The 19,522-nt window shown below is 35.4% G+C and overlaps 1 protein-coding gene across 1 annotated transcript in view; it reads right to left on the bottom strand.

Annotated features, from left to right (window-relative positions):
* The window catches only part of LOC123702171 (stAR-related lipid transfer protein 7, mitochondrial-like), a 47,372-nt gene that overhangs the window by 11,063 nt on the left and 16,787 nt on the right, over window positions 1-19,522 (bottom strand). Inside the window, exons 7-9 of the mRNA XM_045649846.1 lie at window positions 16,600-16,764; window positions 15,659-15,742; window positions 15,012-15,236 (exon numbers count right to left, since the gene is read on the bottom strand). Of these exons, the coding sequence (XP_045505802.1) occupies window positions 15,012-15,236; window positions 15,659-15,742; window positions 16,600-16,764 (474 nt within the window). The remainder of the gene's footprint in view (window positions 1-15,011; window positions 15,237-15,658; window positions 15,743-16,599; window positions 16,765-19,522) is intronic.

The raw sequence follows: 19,522 nt of genomic DNA, 5'->3' as shown, positions 1-19,522 counted from the left end.
GATATTTCACCTTTATACAAAACGATACGCTAAGTCTCTTAGAACTAATTCCAGGCGATGAAAGGTCGATAATTTTTCAACAAGATGGAACACCTGCACATAATAAAAATGTTGTAGTGATTTTCTAACGAAATAATTTTATAGGCTTCATAGCCAATAATAATGGAACCCCTGGAGTGCTGGATCCCCGGATCTCTTTCTCTTTTTCTCTCTCAGACCACAGTTTCAGAATCATCTACGTCGAGTAATTGCTTTAGGATCGGCGCAAACGGACCAACGATGAGTTAAGTAACGATTTTTTAAAGAAATACACAATTCACTAATACACCACGACACTTAATATTAAGATTTTTATTACATGTGTTGTGGCTGTTGCTGGCCAGCAGTGGCTGAGATCGGTATGTAAAATTTTGGGATTCGTTTTATAATTTATTTTAAGAAGGTTATTATTGTCATTTTACTCATAAGGTAAAGTACTTTCGATATCATTTTTTTATTTTTATTTTTTATATCTGTAATAGTTGATGCGCAAAACTTTGTCAATAGAGTGTTTTTAATATAATTGGCATATCTCTGCGACATATTTCGAAAATTAAATGATCTCAACAAGTCTTTGCAGGGAAACAACACACAACTGGCAGGTAAAACCGCTGAATTTCAGAAGAAGTTACTCTGATGGAAGAGGAAATTGGATGAACGTCAAGTAAATACAGATTGTTTTCCTGTTTTAAAAGGTATTTTACAAGAAAAATCATTTAAAATCCCAGATCCGCATTTACAAACGAGATCGTGGTCAAGCGTTTCCCTATAATGGGTTAAAAAAAAAGTAACTAACGGCTCCCGAAATAACTTGGTGGTAGTAAATGTGTTAATCTCAATGCAGGAAATTGTGACAAAAATTAAGCATTCAGTGAAATCTGTATTTCGTATGTTTTTCTTCTTTTAACTTCTTCTTTGTTTTGCAGTTGAGTGAGTTTGAAAAATTTGCGAATAAATGTTCCGAGAAATAAAAATAACTGTTTTCGCCTTGTTGATTTTATAACACAAGTCCCAACAAAAAAAGCGATTGACGATAAATGACATTATTTCGACCCAACTTAAACTAAAAAATACAAGAAGTAGAAACACTGTCTTTAATCATAAAGGTCGTTGATACTCGGTGTGTGCGCGAGGCCAAACAAATTAAAGTTTAAATTCAAGCAGTTAATGAGGCATTATTTTGAAGAAGGTACAATATTCTCCCAAAAGTTAGCCAGAATTAAAAATACAGTAGTAAAAAATACCAAGACAGTACAATTAGTTGTCACAATTGTATATAACCAAGACCGTACAAATGTAGGAGCCATCAAGTGGAAGGTTTTGTTGACCATGGGCCTGGAGAGAGCATGGAAAGGACTAATCAGTTGGCAGATCGTGCCCTTGTATTCATGCTCCAAGGCTTGAGGTTTAAATTCAAGCAACCAATTGACCCTTATTTTGTAGAAGGTACAATATACTCCCAAAATTTAGCCAGAATTAAAAAGACAGTAGTAAAAAGACAGGCTTTAAAGTAGTCACAATTGTTTGTAACCAAGACCGTACAAATGTAGGAGCCATAAAGTGGAAGGTTTTGTTGACCATGGGCCTGGAGAGAGCACGGAAAGGACTAATCAGATGGCATATTGTAATACATATATTGCTTGTATTCATGCTCCAAGGCTTGAGGTTTAAATTCAAGCAGCCAATTGGCCATTATTTTGTAGAAGGTACAATATCCTCCCAAAAGTTTGTCAGCATTATTAAAACGATAATAAATCATTACCGAGACAGGCTTTAAAGTAGTCACAATTGTATGTAACCAAGACCGTACAAATGTAGGAGCCATCAATTTATTGAATAATTTCTGCAATTTGGATCGGGATTAATATTATTTTATGACATAAGGAGAAAAAAATAATATAATATATGACATAACTCACTTATTCAAATGCATAAGAAACATTTTTTATAATGCTGGCTTAATTAAATTTAATGGAAAATTAGGCTAATGGAGTCATATAAAAAAGCTGAGGAGAGAACTAGAAGTTTTTTAAATTTTAATAAATTGACTCTAATGATCGTGAACCCAAATTTCAAAATAAAAATGAAAGTGAAGTGTGCAGTACACGCTTTAAGTAACACGATGGCAGTAGTACTTAAATTGATGGCATGGAGGGATGACAATGGAGTAGCCATAGGTGAAACTTAATATGTTGTAGAATTAGATAAATTATTTGATTGTACCAATAGTCCTGCTTCATCAAAAGATATTAAAAAGGGTATTCGAAAGCATGAAAAAACAAATCATGTTGCCTGGAATTATTATTTACAAGTAATACAAATCCTGAAGTTTATAAATGTTATTTGCATTAAAGAAATCTAAGAATGTTCGTGGCATCAAAGGATTCCAAATATATCTAAACTCTTTGAAGATTGGTATCTTTTTAATACAGCGGGGTTTCAAATATTTAAATTTAAGACAATTAAAACAGGACTCACTCACCTGGAAATTTGTATTTTGTAAATATCTATTTGCAGATTCGAATGAACTTGTTATATTTTATAGAATTAAATCGAAAAGAAGACAAATCAAATGTAGTGGAAATTGAAATTGGATATTATTCTAATGGCACTTCTGACCCTGTGTTGTCAATTCTCAAAGATCCTACAATAGAGAAATACGAATTGGATATGTACTCATTTGAAGACTAACCAGTTGTCTTTGTCAGTGGTTATTGAGTGAAAGATTTTGTTGAACATGGCCCTGGAGAGAGCATGGAAAGGACTAATCAGTTGGTCATGCCCTTGTATTCATGCTCTAGGACTTAAAGTATAAATTCAAACAGCCAATTGGCCATTATTTTGTAGAAGGTACAATATCCTCCCAAAAGTTTGTCAGCAATATAAAAACATTACCGAGACAGGCTTTAAAGTAGTCACAATTGTATGTAACCAAGGCCGTACAAATGTAGGAGCCATCACATTATTGAATAATTTCTGCAGTTTAGATCGGGATAAATATTATTTCATGACAAGGGAGAAAAAAATAATATAATATATGACATGACTCACTTATTCAAATGCATAAGAAAATTTTTTTATAATGCTGGCTTAATTAAATTTAATGGAAAATTAGACCAATGTAGTCATGTAAAAAAAGCTGAGGAGAGAAATAGAAGTTTTCTTTAAATTTAAATAAATTAACTCCATTGGTCGTGAACCGAAATTTAATAAATTGAAATCGAAAGATATTAAAAAGGGATTTGGAAGAATTTTCCGAAAAGACAAATTATGTTGCATGGAATTATTATTATTTAAAAGTAATGCAAACCCTAAAGTTTATAAATGCAATAACATTTCAAGAATCTAAGAATGTTCGTTGAATGAAAGGTTTCGAATATCTTTAAGCTCTTTTGGAATATTTTGAATAAAAGTGGGTTTCAATATTTAAATTTAAGACAATGAAACCAGGACTCAATTGAAAAATTTGTTCGGCAACATTGGACAGCACAGCATAACAAATAAAAATCCGACATGCTCACATTTTACCGCGGCGTTAAAATTATATAATATAATAAGTGGTTTACCAAGTCCACATAGCCGCGGTACCAATTGTGGAGGCGATTAGAATGAACTTGTTAAATCATTTAATCTTTTAAATCGAAAACAAGACAAATATAGTGGAAATTGAAATTGGATATTATTCTAATGGCACTTCGACCCTGTGTTGTCACTTCTCGTAGATCCTACAATAGAGGAATACGAATTGGATATTGTAGCGACACCTCGCTCTGAATCGCGCAAGCGAAATGTTTCGCTACAGAGCTATATATACAACTTTCCGACATCATCCATTGGGGCCTTCACGGCCGGCCAGTCAAGTTGACTGGTCGAGGATCCTCCCTTTTTCGATGGAGGAATTCCACCTTCCTTCCTCCACAGTGGTGACCCCGACAAACAACTACGCCCGACAAACAACAACGCCCGAAAACGCGACAACCTGGCAACGTATTTAGTGACCTTCGACTTCAACCGAAATTTTGAAAAATGTTTACCAACTCGCAACAACAAATCAGTTTTTAAGACAATAGAAATTCCTCATATTTGAGATGATAAATAATCAAAGTGGAAATCCACGTGGCAGAAGCCTGTATTCCGGCGGTAACCGCCGAGCTACACGCGACGCGCAACGTGCGTATGAACATTTTAACGAGCGCCAAATGCGCCAAGATTGGGCCTATGAACCAGCGCCCTTTGATCCATCGCGTGCTAGAAACCGCAAGCCGACGGCTAGGTCATCGACTTTCAGAAAACCAGCTAAACCATCAAAACCTGGTACTGAAGTAACGGTCGTTCCCGACACTGTCGAAGATCCAATGAGAGATGAGCCCCTATATGACATAGGACCGCATTCCTCTCTGATTCCCGCGCAAGACGTTTACTGCCAGAACTTTGACTATTCTGGATTCATCCCTTTAGTGAACGAGACCTACGAGAAAATGCGTGGCATAGACCCACGCCTACATGAACGTTTGCCTCTATCAATGTTCACTCACGCCATGTCTACTCATCTTAACCTTGAGATCCTTGAGTTGGCGCGTAGTTCAGGGCAAAACGTCCTTAATTTAAGAACAGATGCACGGGAAATTTTACCAGATTCACGGCCTTCACGGCCGGCCAGTCAAGTTGACTGGTCGAGGATCCTCCCTTTTTCGACGGAGGAATTCCACCTTCCTTCCTCCACAGATATGTACTCATTTGAAGACCAACCAGTTGTCTGTTAGTGGTTATTTAGCTGCAAAATTATTAAATAAAAGTACTTGTATTAACTACAAACAGTTTTTGTCCATTGATGGTCCTAACTCCTAAGGATGACAACTTATATAATTATGTGTCCTTTAGAGAGTGGTGGCAAAATAAAAGAACATTGACATATCCGTCAAAAAAATTATGCAAATATGTAATAAATGATTCAAAAAATATTACGAAGGCACACTTCCAAATTGGATACACAGATTAAATATTGGACAAGAATGCTGTTTGCTGTTAAGCATTAACTGTGATTTTACATGATTCCGTTGTCCAAAAACACTACACTGAAGTAATGGAAAATTTAATATGAGCCTCAGTAGTCTTTTTATAAGAGTTGCAAAATAAGAAATGATCGGTATAAGTTGACTGAAAGTGAATTAGCAGCTAAAAACAAAGTAATGCAACAGCAAAGAATGGAACGATAACTAGATGTATTGCAGGCCAGTTAGTATAGTCATACTGTTTGGTCGTCCAAAAGATTTTACCTAGAAAATTTACCTCTCTTCGGGTTGAATTTCGGTTTCTTATCGAAGGTATATTTATTACAAGATGAAACCTGGATCAAAGAAGGTAATTAAAATTTTCTGTTTTCTTTACATTAAATTGATTGATATTTTTCACTATCTTGAAGGAACAGTGTTATCTGGCCAGGCCTTGCTAGATGGTTTAGCTGGCTTAAAATTGTCTTCAGGTAAGGGCAAATTAACAATTATCGGCAGGAATAACAGGCGGGGAAGAAGGATCCATAGCAGACAGAATATTAATATTTGAAGACAAAAAAAGAAGATTATCATCAAGAAATGAATGCCGATTCCTTTAAGAATTGGTCTTGCCAAAACTAAAACTTAATTCTGTAGTTGTGATGGATAATGCTCCCAACCACTCCAGGAAACTAGAATCGCTGCTTACAAAGACAGCTTTGTGCGCATAACTGCTGAAATATGGAGTAGCTGCGTGTCTCATACAATTAAAGAAGAAGACAAAATGTATGATCTCCACCACGTGATCGACAATGTTTCAGATAGATTTATAATTCATGTCACCGAAAGCGACAGTGACGATTTTATATCTGATGATATGTAAAAACAATGTTTTTTTTTTCTTCATAACCTACCTATAATTATTCGACCTTCGGCCATTAAAAAATGTATTGTACTGACAAAAGGCCTAACTGCTGAAAACCGAAAAATATGGAAAAAGAGTGTTACATGTGCCGACGCCAAATAAATGGGACTAAGGCAAGGAAGATGATGACGTACCTATAATTGTTATATTTTATACATCTATAGTTACATCTACTACTACAAGATTGAACAGGACAGTTTCGCTGACCAAAGCTTAAAGTACATATGTATGTATCCACATTTTTTCCCTCGCGCTTTTTTACTTTATAATAAATTATATATTTTTCAGTAGCGTAACCGTTAGCCTAAGTTATACGGAATTGGATATGTACTCATTTGATGACCAACTAGTTGTCTGTTAGTGGTTATTTAGCTGCAAAATTATTAAATAAAAGTACTTGTATTAACTACAAACAGTTTTTGTCCATAGAAGACCCTAAGGATGACAACTTGTATAATTATGTATCCTTTAGAGAGTGGTGGCAAAATAAAAGAACATTGACATATCTGTCAAAAAAATTATGCGAAATGTGTAATATATGATGCAAAAAAAATTACGAAGCCACACTTTCTAATAGGATACACAAATTAAATATTGGACAAGAATGCTGCTTGCTGTTAAACATTAACTGTGATTTTACATGATTCCGTTGTCAAAAACACTACACTGAAGTAATGGAAAATTTAGAGCCTCAGTAGTCTTTTCATAAGAAAGAGTTGCAAAATAATAATTGATCGGTATAAATTGACTGAAAGTGAATTAGTAGCTAAAAACAAAGTAATGCAGCAGCAAAAATGGAACAATAACTAGATGTATTGCAGGCCAGTTAGTATAGTCATACGTTTGGTTGTTCGAATATTTTACCTAGAAAATTTACTTCTTCGGGTTGAATTTCGGTTTCTTTGCCTTTGAGACATTATTTTATGGCTCCAGCGATACCTTCAAAAAATTAAAGAATATCGAATGTATATTTATTACCAAGATGAAACCTGTTTATATTTTATACATCTATAGTAACATCTACAACTACAAGATTGACCAGGATAGTTTCGCAGATCAAAGCTTTTTGTACATATGTATGTGTCCACATTGTTTCCCTGACGCTTTTTACTTTATAATAAATTATATATTTTTCAGTAGCGCTTAACCGTTAGCCTAAGTCATACGTTTGTGAAAAGGATTAAAAGTATAAAGAAATAAGGCTTTTTATTTGGAGACCTCGGACTAAGAAGCGCTACTCATCATTGGGGACCCCGACAAAGAATATCAACATATTATAATAATGTATAATACATAAAAATATAATTAATTTGAAGAAATATGACGACACCTAACCTTGGAACGATGCCGTCGGCGGAAGTTTTCGCCATCACCGTTTCTTCACACATACCAGATTGAACCGCGGGTATGGTTTTATCAAGTGAAAGCAGGTTTGACCTCGTCATAACCACGTTGCCGAAGAATGTTATAGTGCAAATTACAGACTTTTTGGAAAAGCCGCCGGATACGGACAGATTCCAAAAACTGAAAAATAAACTTTTAACCTTATTTGAAGACTCGAAACACCGACGAATTGAAAAATTTATCGGAGAGATGGAGTTGGGAGACCAAAAACCCTGCCAGCTATTACATCGAATGCGTGACCTCGCAAGGGATAAAATACCGGACGTTACACTACGAGTTTTGTCGCAAGGCAATCTGCCAGCTACAATTAAGGTCGTGCTAGTGGTTACAGAAACCAAAAAGGGGTGTCGCATTACTGTCCTTAAACAAAATGTAGTTTTGGTTGAAAAAGGAAATACGAAAAGTATATTGGAAGCCAACCAAAAATACCATATACCATAAAATACAAAATGTTCAAAACATTTTAAAAATGAAGATAAGTATATAACACCGGGTGGATTGTGTAGATTGCGTCGAAATGCTGTCCCTGTTAAGGTATAATAATCAAAGCATTATTTAGTACTTATTTAAACTAAAACTAAGATGTTTTTAGATTTTGTGACACGATACAAATAAAAATTAATGAAGCAAATGATAATAAAGTTATTTATTTCAGGATTTACATATTTCATGCACAGGCACAGATGATCAATTTGAACATAATGTGGATGAGGTTTCACCTCTTCATGGGCTATCGGTGAGTGTAGTTATGTCGTTGTTAAACAACATTACTATCAAAATATTTTTGTATTCAATTAAGGGCGGCCGTACACGGACCGCTCGAGCAGTTAACGGCTGAGCGACGTACACGGACGGCTCGAGCGGTCGGTCGTTGACGGCTCGAGCCGTCGGTTCTTGACTGCTCGAGCCGTCGCTACCAACCGCTCGAGCCGTTGATTTTTTGACTAGTCGCGTCATTGATTTTCAGGGGGAGAGGAAGCCGTCGACGGCTCTAGCGCAGTCAACGGCTCGAGCAGTCAGTGTATGCCTCACGACCGCTCGCGAGCCGTCAACGGCACGATGGAATTTCATCATGCAGTTGACGGCTTGAAGCGGTCACGACGGCTCGAGCCGTCACGTGTACGGCGGTGAATGAATGCCTATAGTTCACCGCGCGGTCGCGGCTTCATGCGGTCGGTCTCAACTGCTTGAAGCGGTCCGTGTACGGCCGCCCTTAGTGTTGTAAAGCTATTTAATTTTTGTAGTAAACTTACATAACTGACTTTTTTTTTAGTATAAATGCTGCTAGACATTTGTAAAGACATTTGTGTGTGTAAAGACAAGTAAGAAGAAGTTCCTGAAACTTCAAATAGAAATTTAGTAACTAAGTTCATCGCAACCTGTAAGTAATTAAAAGTGTTGAATTTGGGTATATAAAATTTAACTATTCATCTTTAAATTGGTAATTTTCTTTTTGCACCCAGAATGGTTAATATTGGTAATGGTTAATATTGTTATCTGAACTTATAAGAATTTTTATTTTACAGAGTACGTCACGCGGGAATTTTAGACGACCATCAGACGACGAATTCGATTACATATTCGACACTCCTCGTAAGGCTCTCCTTCGAAAAAAGTTAAAGAAAAGCACATTACTAAATCTCAAACAAAGAAAAGTTATAAAAACTTTAAAACTAAAAGACCCGGCGTCTCCAAAAGAGGAATAAATCGCTCAAAGGAATTTTAAGTGAACTAAAAAAAAATAGATTCACTAGTAATGATGTATCTAATTTATTGTCTGAAAATGTTTTTGAAGCCGATTTATTCAATAATATGGTAAAGAAAAACAAAAAAATATAAAAAACCGACAGAAAATTCTGTCTTACGTTGCACTAGCAGTCTTCGAGCATATACATACGTTCGTAATACTTTTGATACGTGTCTTCCACACCCAAAAACGTTGTATAATTGGTATAGCAGCATCGATGAATCACCGGGTTTTACGGATGAATCCTTTAAACTTTTAAAATCAAAGTCCCAAAACTCGGACAAAACGTTAATATGTGGACTGATTGCCGATGAAATAGCGATCAGACCACAAAATATTAAAGGAGGTCTGGGAAATGTAGATGTTGGCACAGGCACAAGTGGTATGAAAGCCTCACAGGCTTATGTTTTTATGCTTGTTTGCCTGAACGAACGTTGGAAAATCCCTTTGGGATATTTATTACATGAAAAGCTGTTGGATTACCAAAAATAAATAAATAAATAAATAAAATCTTGATACAAGGAAAAAGATTCTTCATGTGGATCAGAAATTTGATGACAGCAAACGTAGTCATAGACAGTTTAGAAAACCTTGGAAAAATCAGCGCGGTATCGTCAAACCAAAGTATGTAAATAAAAGAAGCATATTAGGTGTCACCATTGCGGTAGGAAGGGGCATTATAAAAATGAATGTCGTTAAAAGTTTAAAGTACAAACCAAATACAGAAAGATTAAGGACAATTTAAACAATTCAAGCTGAGCCAATGATTGAAGACAGTTTTGCATTGATGGCTGGCTGGTAAATTTCAGTTACCAAATGAAGAAAGTGAAAATATATCCTTCCTAGTGGATTCAGCTGCCTCTGACCATCTAATAAATCGAGAAGACCTGGCTCCTTCTCCTTTGGTGAGCTCAAAACACCCATCAAAATTTATACTTCAAAGAATGGAGCCTAGATCACGGCAACCAAAATAGGATCCATCACAGTGACAAGCAATACGGGAGTAAAAGGGAAAATCGAGAATGCACTCTACAGTGCGGATGTACCATACAATTTGTTATCAGTTTACAATATGCAGCAAGTCGGAAACAAAAAATTATTTCATGACAGAGAGAAAAAATATTATAATATGACAAACCTCACTCATTCAATTCCCACAGAAACAATTTATATCAAGCTGGGTAAATTAAATTTAATGACAAATTTGGCCAATGGAGTCATATGAAAAAAGCTGAGGAGAGAAATAGAAGTTATTTTTTAATTTAAATTAAGGTAGTTCGAGATCTTGGAGTTTACCTTGATTCACAATTACGCTTTACATCTCATTACGACAACATATCGGCTGCAGCATATCGATCGCTTGGCTTCATTCTACGGTGCTCTAAAGACTTCAAAGACAACACTTTTGCTATACAACAGCTTTGTTCGTAGTCGTCTCGAGTATTGATGTACAATCTGGAACCCAACCTATCAAACGCATATAAATCGTATCGAGCGTCTACAAAAATTACTGGTTCGACGTTTGGCATTCAAAGCTGGAATTGCTAAATCTTGCACAAGTTACCTGGACAGGCTCAATTATTTCAGGATAATGAGTTTAAAATCTCGTCGTACAGTGTTGGATGTTGTCTTCTTATTTAAAATACTCAATCACAGCATTGTTTCTCCTGAACTATTGAGTAGAATATCAATGTCCCCGCCAGGATCCCTCGTTATCCCTGCGCTATACTCAGAACTCCTCCATTTCGTACAAACTTAGGGAAACATTCCCCAATGGTTAGACTTACCCATGAATACAACGTTATCGCAGCAAAGTTCTAACCTAGTATTAGTTTTAGTAATACATATTAGTAAATACGACTTTTCAAAATCATTTAAATGTATTTTCAGCAAGACATACCTAGTCATTTAGTCATATTTTCTCTGTATACATTTATAAAAGTTCATGTAAGTTATGAGAAATTTATTATAATAAGTGATACAATCTTTTCTTTTTCTTATTACACTATAATGTCTTCAAATAATATTGTCATCCGTTCATATATATTTGTAATATGATCGTTGTAATTTCCTGTAAGTAAAGATACATAAATGATTTTACTGTCGTAAGCAAATTTAGAATAAAGAGTTTTCAAACTATGTATTCTTTGTTGGAAATTCAAAATAAAAAATAAAAATAAAAATAAATAAATAATTTAACTCCATTAGTCGTGAACCCAAATTTCAAAATTAAAATGAAAGTGAAGTATGCAGCTTCCCCTTTAAGTAACACGATGGCAGCAGATCTTAAAATTATGACATGGAGTCGTGAACCCAAATTTCAAAATAAAAATGAAAGTGAAGTATACAGCACACGCTTAAGTAATACGATGGCAGCAGTTCTTAAAATTATGGCATGGAGTCGTGAACCCAAATTCCAAAATAAAAATGAAAGTGAAGTATGCAGCTTCCCCTTTAAGTAATACGATGGCAGCAGTTCTAAAGATGAAGAAGAAGAGAAGAGAAGTCATTGGTAAAACTGCATTTGCTGTAGAACAATTAGACAAATTATTTTATTGTACCAGGTAACATTCATCGAAAGATATTAAAAAGGGATTATGAGATATATGAATATATCATATATCTCATAATCCCTTGATGGATTGAGTATATAGTAGCAAAATAAAAAAAAAAACATTGACATATCCGTCAAAAAAATTATGCAAATGTGTAAATTAATCCACACAAAGCTTGAAGCCACACTTTCTAATAGGATACACAAAGTAAATATTGGACAAGAATGTTGTTTGCTGTTAAACAGAAACTGTGATTTTACACGATTCCGTTGTCAAAAACACTACATTGAAGTAATGGAAAATTCAATACGAAGCCTAATAATAATGTATCTTTTAGAGTGGATGCAAAATGAAGCATATTAACATATCCATCAAAAAACTTATGCAAATGTGTAAATGATTCAAAAAATATAACGAAGCCACACTTCCTAATAGGATACACAGATTAAATATTGGACAAGAATGCTGCTTGCTGTTAAACATTATTTACATGATTCCGTTGTCAAAAACACTACTGAAGTAATGGAAAATTTAATGAGCCTCAGTAGTCTCTTTATAAGAAAGAGTTGCAAAATAATGAATGATCGGTATAAATGATTGTTTTTAAAGAGGATAGGCAAAGATCAAAATTAACGTCAAATTTGCCACTAGGAACAGGGACAAAGGCAGCACGACGAGCAGCTTACAGCTACATTACATTTGGCACAACATAAAGTACCCGGTAAATGTCTGCTTATCTTTGATGGCGCAAAGTGTCATTTATCGTATGGCACTCTGGAAGAAGTAGATAAAAATAATATAGTACTATACTGATTACGTTCAAACAAACGAATCTGATCTTGATTTGAATCTTAGCGAAACATTTATCAAACAGACAACAGACTCCTTTAGATTTTGACGCACCTTAAACGTACAGATTTAATTCAAATTTGTACAATTATCAAGGATCTGTGATTTTTTCTGTTAGCTATATATAATTATTTATAAATTCGAACGAGTTCAACAAGTTCATTTGTTGGCTGCTGCGACAATTTTAGAGCCTAGATTTAAAAAAAAAATTCTACTAATATAAAAAAGAAACATAAAATCAAAGCATTTTCAACTTTACACAATTGAAGACTTTATTACAAAAATCACCTTTGTCAAAAATTCATCTATATGAGTTAGTTATGCCATCTTGTAGAGGAATTGGTAAGCTTTCTGGCTCCTCCAATGATAACTGCAAAAGGTATTGAAGAGTTGACTGAAATTTTTGAAGTTTTACGCCCTATAGAAGTTGCTACTAAAGAAATCTGTGGAGAAGACTACGTTACCAGCAGCAAAGTTATTCCCATAACACGAATGCTAAACTTAAAAATGAGCAACATTAAAACAAACAGTTCTATGGGTCAGGATCTTAAGCAGAACATAATGACTGAAATCAGTAAACGCTTGTTACCCTCGGAACATGTTCAAATACTTGCTTTATCCACATTGCTAGACCCAAGGTTCAAAAATATTCACTTTCAAGACCGCGTAGCATGTTCGAAAGCAATCAAATTAGTCAAAGAATTACTAGCTACTACAACGGAAGCAGAAGTAATTGAAGAAGTTATGAGTGGTTCGCCAGATCCAACAGAAGAATTTAATTTGTGGAGCGAACATTATAAACTTGTCATCATCATCATCATCAGCCCATATACGTTCCCACTGCTGGGACACGGGCCTCCTATGAGGGTACAGGCCATAATCCACCGCGCTGGCCAAGTGCGGGTTGGCGGATGACACATGTCGTCGAACTTTCTAATTCTTCGACATGTCGGTTTCCTCACGATGTTTTCCTTCACCGTTCGAGCAGTGGTGATGTTACAACATGCGCAGATAAATTGAAAAATCAATTTATTTCCTGCGCGCTCGCCTGGTCTCGAACCACGGACTTATCGATTCGAAGTCTAAGGTCTCACCACTGAGCCACCACTGCTCTATATAAACTTGTAAATGTCAAAAACTCTACGCCTTCCCCTCATGATCACGAAATGCCTTCCGAGTTAAGCTACTTTTTGAAAAATACAGTATCTGATCTTAAACAAGATCCTATCCAAGTTTGGAATAATGTCATCGGTTCCACTTACCCGAAATTAAAAATAATATCGCTGAAATATTTGAGTACTATCGCGACATCAACGCCATCCGAAAGACTGTTTTCAAAAGCTGGCTCTACTCTTTATCAACAAAGAAATAGATTAAAAGGTTCTTCTTTATCAAAATTACTCTTCCTGCAGTCAATTGATAAAAAATATTGGAATATGTAATCATTTGATCTCTTTCTTAATAAATTCCGAACTTTTACACTGTGTTTTATTTTTTTGTCAGTTATTATTGCATAAATCATCGATGATATCCAACATCGATGTTCAGTTTTCGATAAATATCGAATATCGATGTCGGGCTTTCGATTATGACATAGATGTCAACATCGATGTTTTTCGAATATCGATCATCCCTAGTATCGACACAAGCATTACGAGGCAAGTAAATATTGTTAATATTTAAATATCAACGAAATAGACGCCGATATGCACAATTTGATAAAAGAACACTTTTCAATTGAATCACTTGGTGTGGAGGCAAGAAGGCCTTCTAACGATGCCGAAGGGAAAGCACTCGCAATACTTAATAAAACATGTAAAAGATTACAAGATGGCCGTTTTGAAGTTGGTTTATTATGGAAATCGGATGATATCAGCTTACCAGAGAGTTATGCATTGGCTGAAAACCGATTAAAAAGTATGGAGCGAAAATTCGATAAAGATGCACAGCTGAAGGTTGAATATAGTAAGCAAATTCAACATTTATTGCAAAATAATTATGCAGAAGAAGCGCCACAGTCAATCAATTCTAACAAGATTTGGTATTTACCACATTTTGCCGTAGTTCACCCATTGAAAAATAAAATAAGAATTGTTTTCGACGCAGCCGCAAAGTCACGTCTTTAGAAATGTAAATGCAAGTTATAACCAAAATATCTTATTTTTGTTATGATATTGATCAAGATTATGTAGATATGCTTTCTAATATTATAAATGCGAAAGTAACTCTGTCTGTCTGTCTGTTACGCTTTCCCGCTTAAACCTCTCAACCGATTTTGATGAAATTTGGCACAGACAATCTTTAGACCCTGAAAAAGAACATAGACTACCTTTTATTGCGGAAATATGTAACACAGGCGAAGCCGGTGCGGACCGCTACTTATATATTATAACTTCATCTTTATTTTTGTTTCTCTTATTATGCTCAATAAAAAACTATTGAAATTAAGCATGTTTTTCCGTTTAACGACTATATTTAGAGCAAGACTACCCCACACTCACCTCTGCCTTCTTCTCCTGCGTCTCTTCCTTCTCTCCTTCTTTCTCTTTCTTCTCTTCTTTCTCTCCCTTCTCTTCTATCTCTCCTTTCTCTTCTATATTCTCTTCTCTATTCTTGAACTTGACGAGAACGACATCGTTTTCCAAAGGCACATCGGACAGTTCTGTCTGTGTGCCCTTGTCTTTTTTGTCGACGCCATTTTCCAAATCGGGACCTTCTTTTGACGACTGCAAAGATAATGTATTTTAGCGAACACTATCAATATTTTAGGGATTGTATGTTTGCTATTTAAAAATAATGTGAATCTCTAGAAATTTAAAAATGAATTCCTATATCCGTTGGTCATGACAATCTAAAATTCCTTTTTTGATGTGTATGAAATAATGATTTACTTTAAACTTCACCGGTTTGAAAATCGCACGAAGACATTACAATGTCCGTCGGGTCAGATGGTAAATATTATAAAAACAACAATTTAAATAATCATAATCTTAAAAATTTCGCGGGTTAGAGCAAATACATATTTCTATATCTCATGTGCTATTCTAGCATGAAAGCCTCACTGCAAAATATCGTCAAAATAAGTTTAACGGTTTTCGCGCGAAAGAGGAACAATGTGAATTGAAAACGTGAGACAGGAAAAACTCACCTCCATATCCTGTTCTCTTATCTGTTCAGTCTTCTCTTCGTAGCTGACTTGGTCAGGGCCGAATGGAGTGAAATCTGGTATGTCCTACAAAAACAACATAATCGAATTTTTTTTCATAATAAAACAAAAACGTAATTTTAGGTTAATCGAAATTGTCTTCTTAATAAGTGTATACAAAACGGCAAAATTATTTAGCCCGAACCTGTGCAGAAGTAAACAACTACATATAATAATACTTTAAACTCAAAACTTAAACTCAAACATTTATTCATCTTATTATACTTCTAAGAGAACGTTTAAATCTAAAATGCACCGGTTCGGAAAGCAGTCAATCTACTAAGAACGTATAAAATCTACACTGCAATGAAGTGAAATTAATTTCGCTTGAATAAAGTCATTTGTAGATAGATAAATTTGCAGTTTCATTTATTTATAGCGCAGTGGTGGCTCAGTGGTGAGACCTCGGACTTCGAATCGATAAGTCCGTGGTTCGAGACCAGGCGAGCGCGCAGGAAATAAATTGATTTTTCAATTTATCTGCGCATGTTGTAACATCACCACTGCTCGAACGGTGAAGGAAAACATCGTGAGGAAACCGACATGTCGAAGATTTAAAAAAAAGTTCGACGACATGTGTCATCCGCCAACACGCACTTGGCCAGCGTGGTGGATTATGGCCTGTACCCCCATAGGAGGCCCGTGTCCCAGCAGTGGGAACATATATGGGCTGATGATGATGATTCATTTATCTTGCCGAGGCGCTAACGCCGCGATGCTTTACCATCTACCGAGGTTCTTAAAACAGTATTTACATAGGAAGAGCCTTCATCAGTATCTACAAAGTCTATTCCTACTCACCTCTGAACCCACTGTATGTAGTCCCATTTTTTGGAGATCGAATGTTCTATTGGTAATTTTTTTACCTATAATATCTTTCTTACCTCTTTACCCCTTTGCATCACCCATTGTCTATACCCCCTGGCTGCACCCCTCATCTTGCCCAGATAATCTGGTGCCGCTCGACTAGAAGCCCACGCGGCTACACCACCCGGCATTCCGCCAACCGCAGGCTCGTCGTAATACGTGAGAACGAACTCCATACCCGGCTGCGAAGTTAAACGGTGCATTTACATCAAACGAACATAGAGCTAGAGCACAGAATATATAAAGGTACTACGTACAGAAGGTTCGCTCATAACAAAAGTCAACATTAGGCATAAAATATAATGGCTAACTCTATAGCTCTCGCGCTCGACTGCCGAATCAGTCGGCAACGGCGCGAAACATACCTAAACTTATTTTTTAAAGTGAGACCCCCCGGGCTAGAGTTAAAGCATTATTTCGTGATCTTTTAGTGTAAACAAAAGCTCGTATTCAGTGGAAGAACATTGCAATATTTTCGCACGCACTAAGAACAACGAAAGAATGCGTTATGCCTGTTTACACTAAAAGAATTTGACATAGTGGGGTTAGAATAAGAATGAGCATTCGTTTAATGTAAATGCACCGTCAAAGAGGGGGAAAGTGCGTGGTAAATTAAAAGTTATTATAAAACTTAAGCTATAGAACACAAATGATCAATACAACTCGTGTCAGAAGAGACAGAAAATATCACTACTGCCAGATAATTGACTATCAGATGAAGTGCAATTAGACATGATTTATGGCCTTCTAAATTTACACAGAGGCCGGATATCGCGGCAAAAAGTTTAATGTCATAAAAAAAGTACATATATCCAATGATGAAAAGAAGCTATAGCGAAAACTGTATTCATCGCATTAATCCTGATTAAAAATATGTGTAATAGATGTTGTACGTTCATCCGTTTTCAAATAATACAAGACAAAGTTGTAACATTACACCATTCGATTGTATCCCCAATGTGGATATTTATTTGAGAAAAATAATTAGTAGAATAATAAATTGGTCTTTGTGACTCCAAAATCAACTGAACTGTAATCAAATTGATAGGAATCAACGATAACGTTGTATTGAAAACGGACCGTTTTCCACATGTGACAACGACATCAACATACATACTTTACAATTAAAATTAATCTTGCAACGTAATGAATTTAATTATACTCACATTGGTACGTAAAAAGACCCATTATACAAACACATCCATACTCCATAAACAACTGCAAAACTGTCTAATAAGGTCACAACATTCGTAAATGTGCGCTTATTTCCTTTCAAAAATATCATACAGTCCACATCACTATAATATTCTCTTTCTGCGACACATATCTTGCAAAATGAGCAAGGAAATTGAAAAAAAATGGAGGAAAAATGGGCATGTTATGTTATAATGCCAAGTAATAAATGTTATAATTATAACCGAAACAAATTTAATAAACATAAAGAAGATATAATACATCTATAATCTATATTATGAATTAGCAGTAAACAGAAAATCGAAAAATGACGTTATTCCATTACTGTGATGTAGTTTCATTTCTATTCTTGTTCTTATCTTCCCAAGTCCTTTGAATAATAAATACTACATGATTACAGAAAGACTGGGCAATACATTTCACGACAAGGAAACGTTTTAAAAAAACGTTTTAATTTTTTTTTTTTTTTTTTTTAATCTCCTCTAAACCTGCAATCTGCCTTATTAAGCATTAAGCTGGTGGTTAAAAGTTTTAATGTTGGCATGCATGGCAAACGCCCAGTGGCGTCTCCATATAATATTTTCTATAATCATGGTGAGTCTGATTCTACGGTGGAAGGAGGTCTTGAGGGGCTCTCCGTTTTATGCGCTTAAAAGTGCGAGTGGGCTCCATCATGTTCCAGACAAGTACGTTGGGGTGATTTTTTATACGGCATTTATATGTCTTAAGTTTCTTGAGAATTTCCTCTTTAACAGTTGGAACAAACAAGTCACGGTGAAGATGACAATTGCTAATGAACCACGGGGCCCCAGATATGATACGAAGTATTTTTGACTGGAAACGTTGTATAATTTCCAGATTAGAGTGAGCAGCGGTACCCCAAAGTTCAACTCCATATGACCAAATTGGTTTGAGGATAGACTTGTACAAAAGAAGTTTGTTGTTCAGTGAAAGGCCAGATTTACGTGCCAAAAGCCAGTACAATTTGCGAAATTGTACACTAAGAGCTTTCCTTTTTGTAAATATATGTTTCTTCCATGTAAGACGTCTGTCCAAGTAAATACCCAAATAACGCACATCTTCTGACTGAGGAATTGTTATTCCGTTAAGTTGAACGGGTGGACCAAGTATCGCGTCTAAGGGTAAATGTCACTTGCACCGATTTCGTTTCATTGGCTTTTATTCTCCAGTCTTTCAGCCACACTGAGACATCATTTAAGCTTTGCTGTAACATTTTCGAGGCAGATACAGGATTCTCATGCATTGCGATGAGAGCAGAACAGATTTAATTTAACCCAAATAGGATTATAAATATTATACGTATTTATAATTATATTTCATATAGTAAATACATAATTTTTTTTCATATTTGTATAATATGTTAGCAGAAGTTTTGTGTTTTTTAAGTAATGTGAGCCTAAAACGGGTGCCACTTATACTTTTGTTTTGTCAACAAACTTATAATTTATATGTCTATGAAAAAAAGGATAAGAAATAAACTATATTTGTCATTATTATTATCTAAATGGCAAGATTACGTAAGATGGCGCTCACAATTAAAAAATCCTGGGGTCACTTCAATTTGTTAAAAGATTTTGTGCAAATAAATAATTTATTTTCAAAACTGGCAGAAAACAGAGGGAAACGACACGCCCAAAAACAACGACCAATCTCCGTTCTAGGAGAAATCAAGTGTCCTAAATGTGGGCACATCTGTTCATCGCGTATTGGGTTACATAATATAAC

This window comes from Colias croceus, chromosome 23 (assembly GCF_905220415.1).
Source record: "Colias croceus chromosome 23, ilColCroc2.1".
Taxonomy (NCBI): Eukaryota; Metazoa; Arthropoda; class Insecta; order Lepidoptera; family Pieridae; genus Colias; species Colias croceus.
This window is presented reverse-complemented; position numbering and strand designations above follow the sequence as displayed.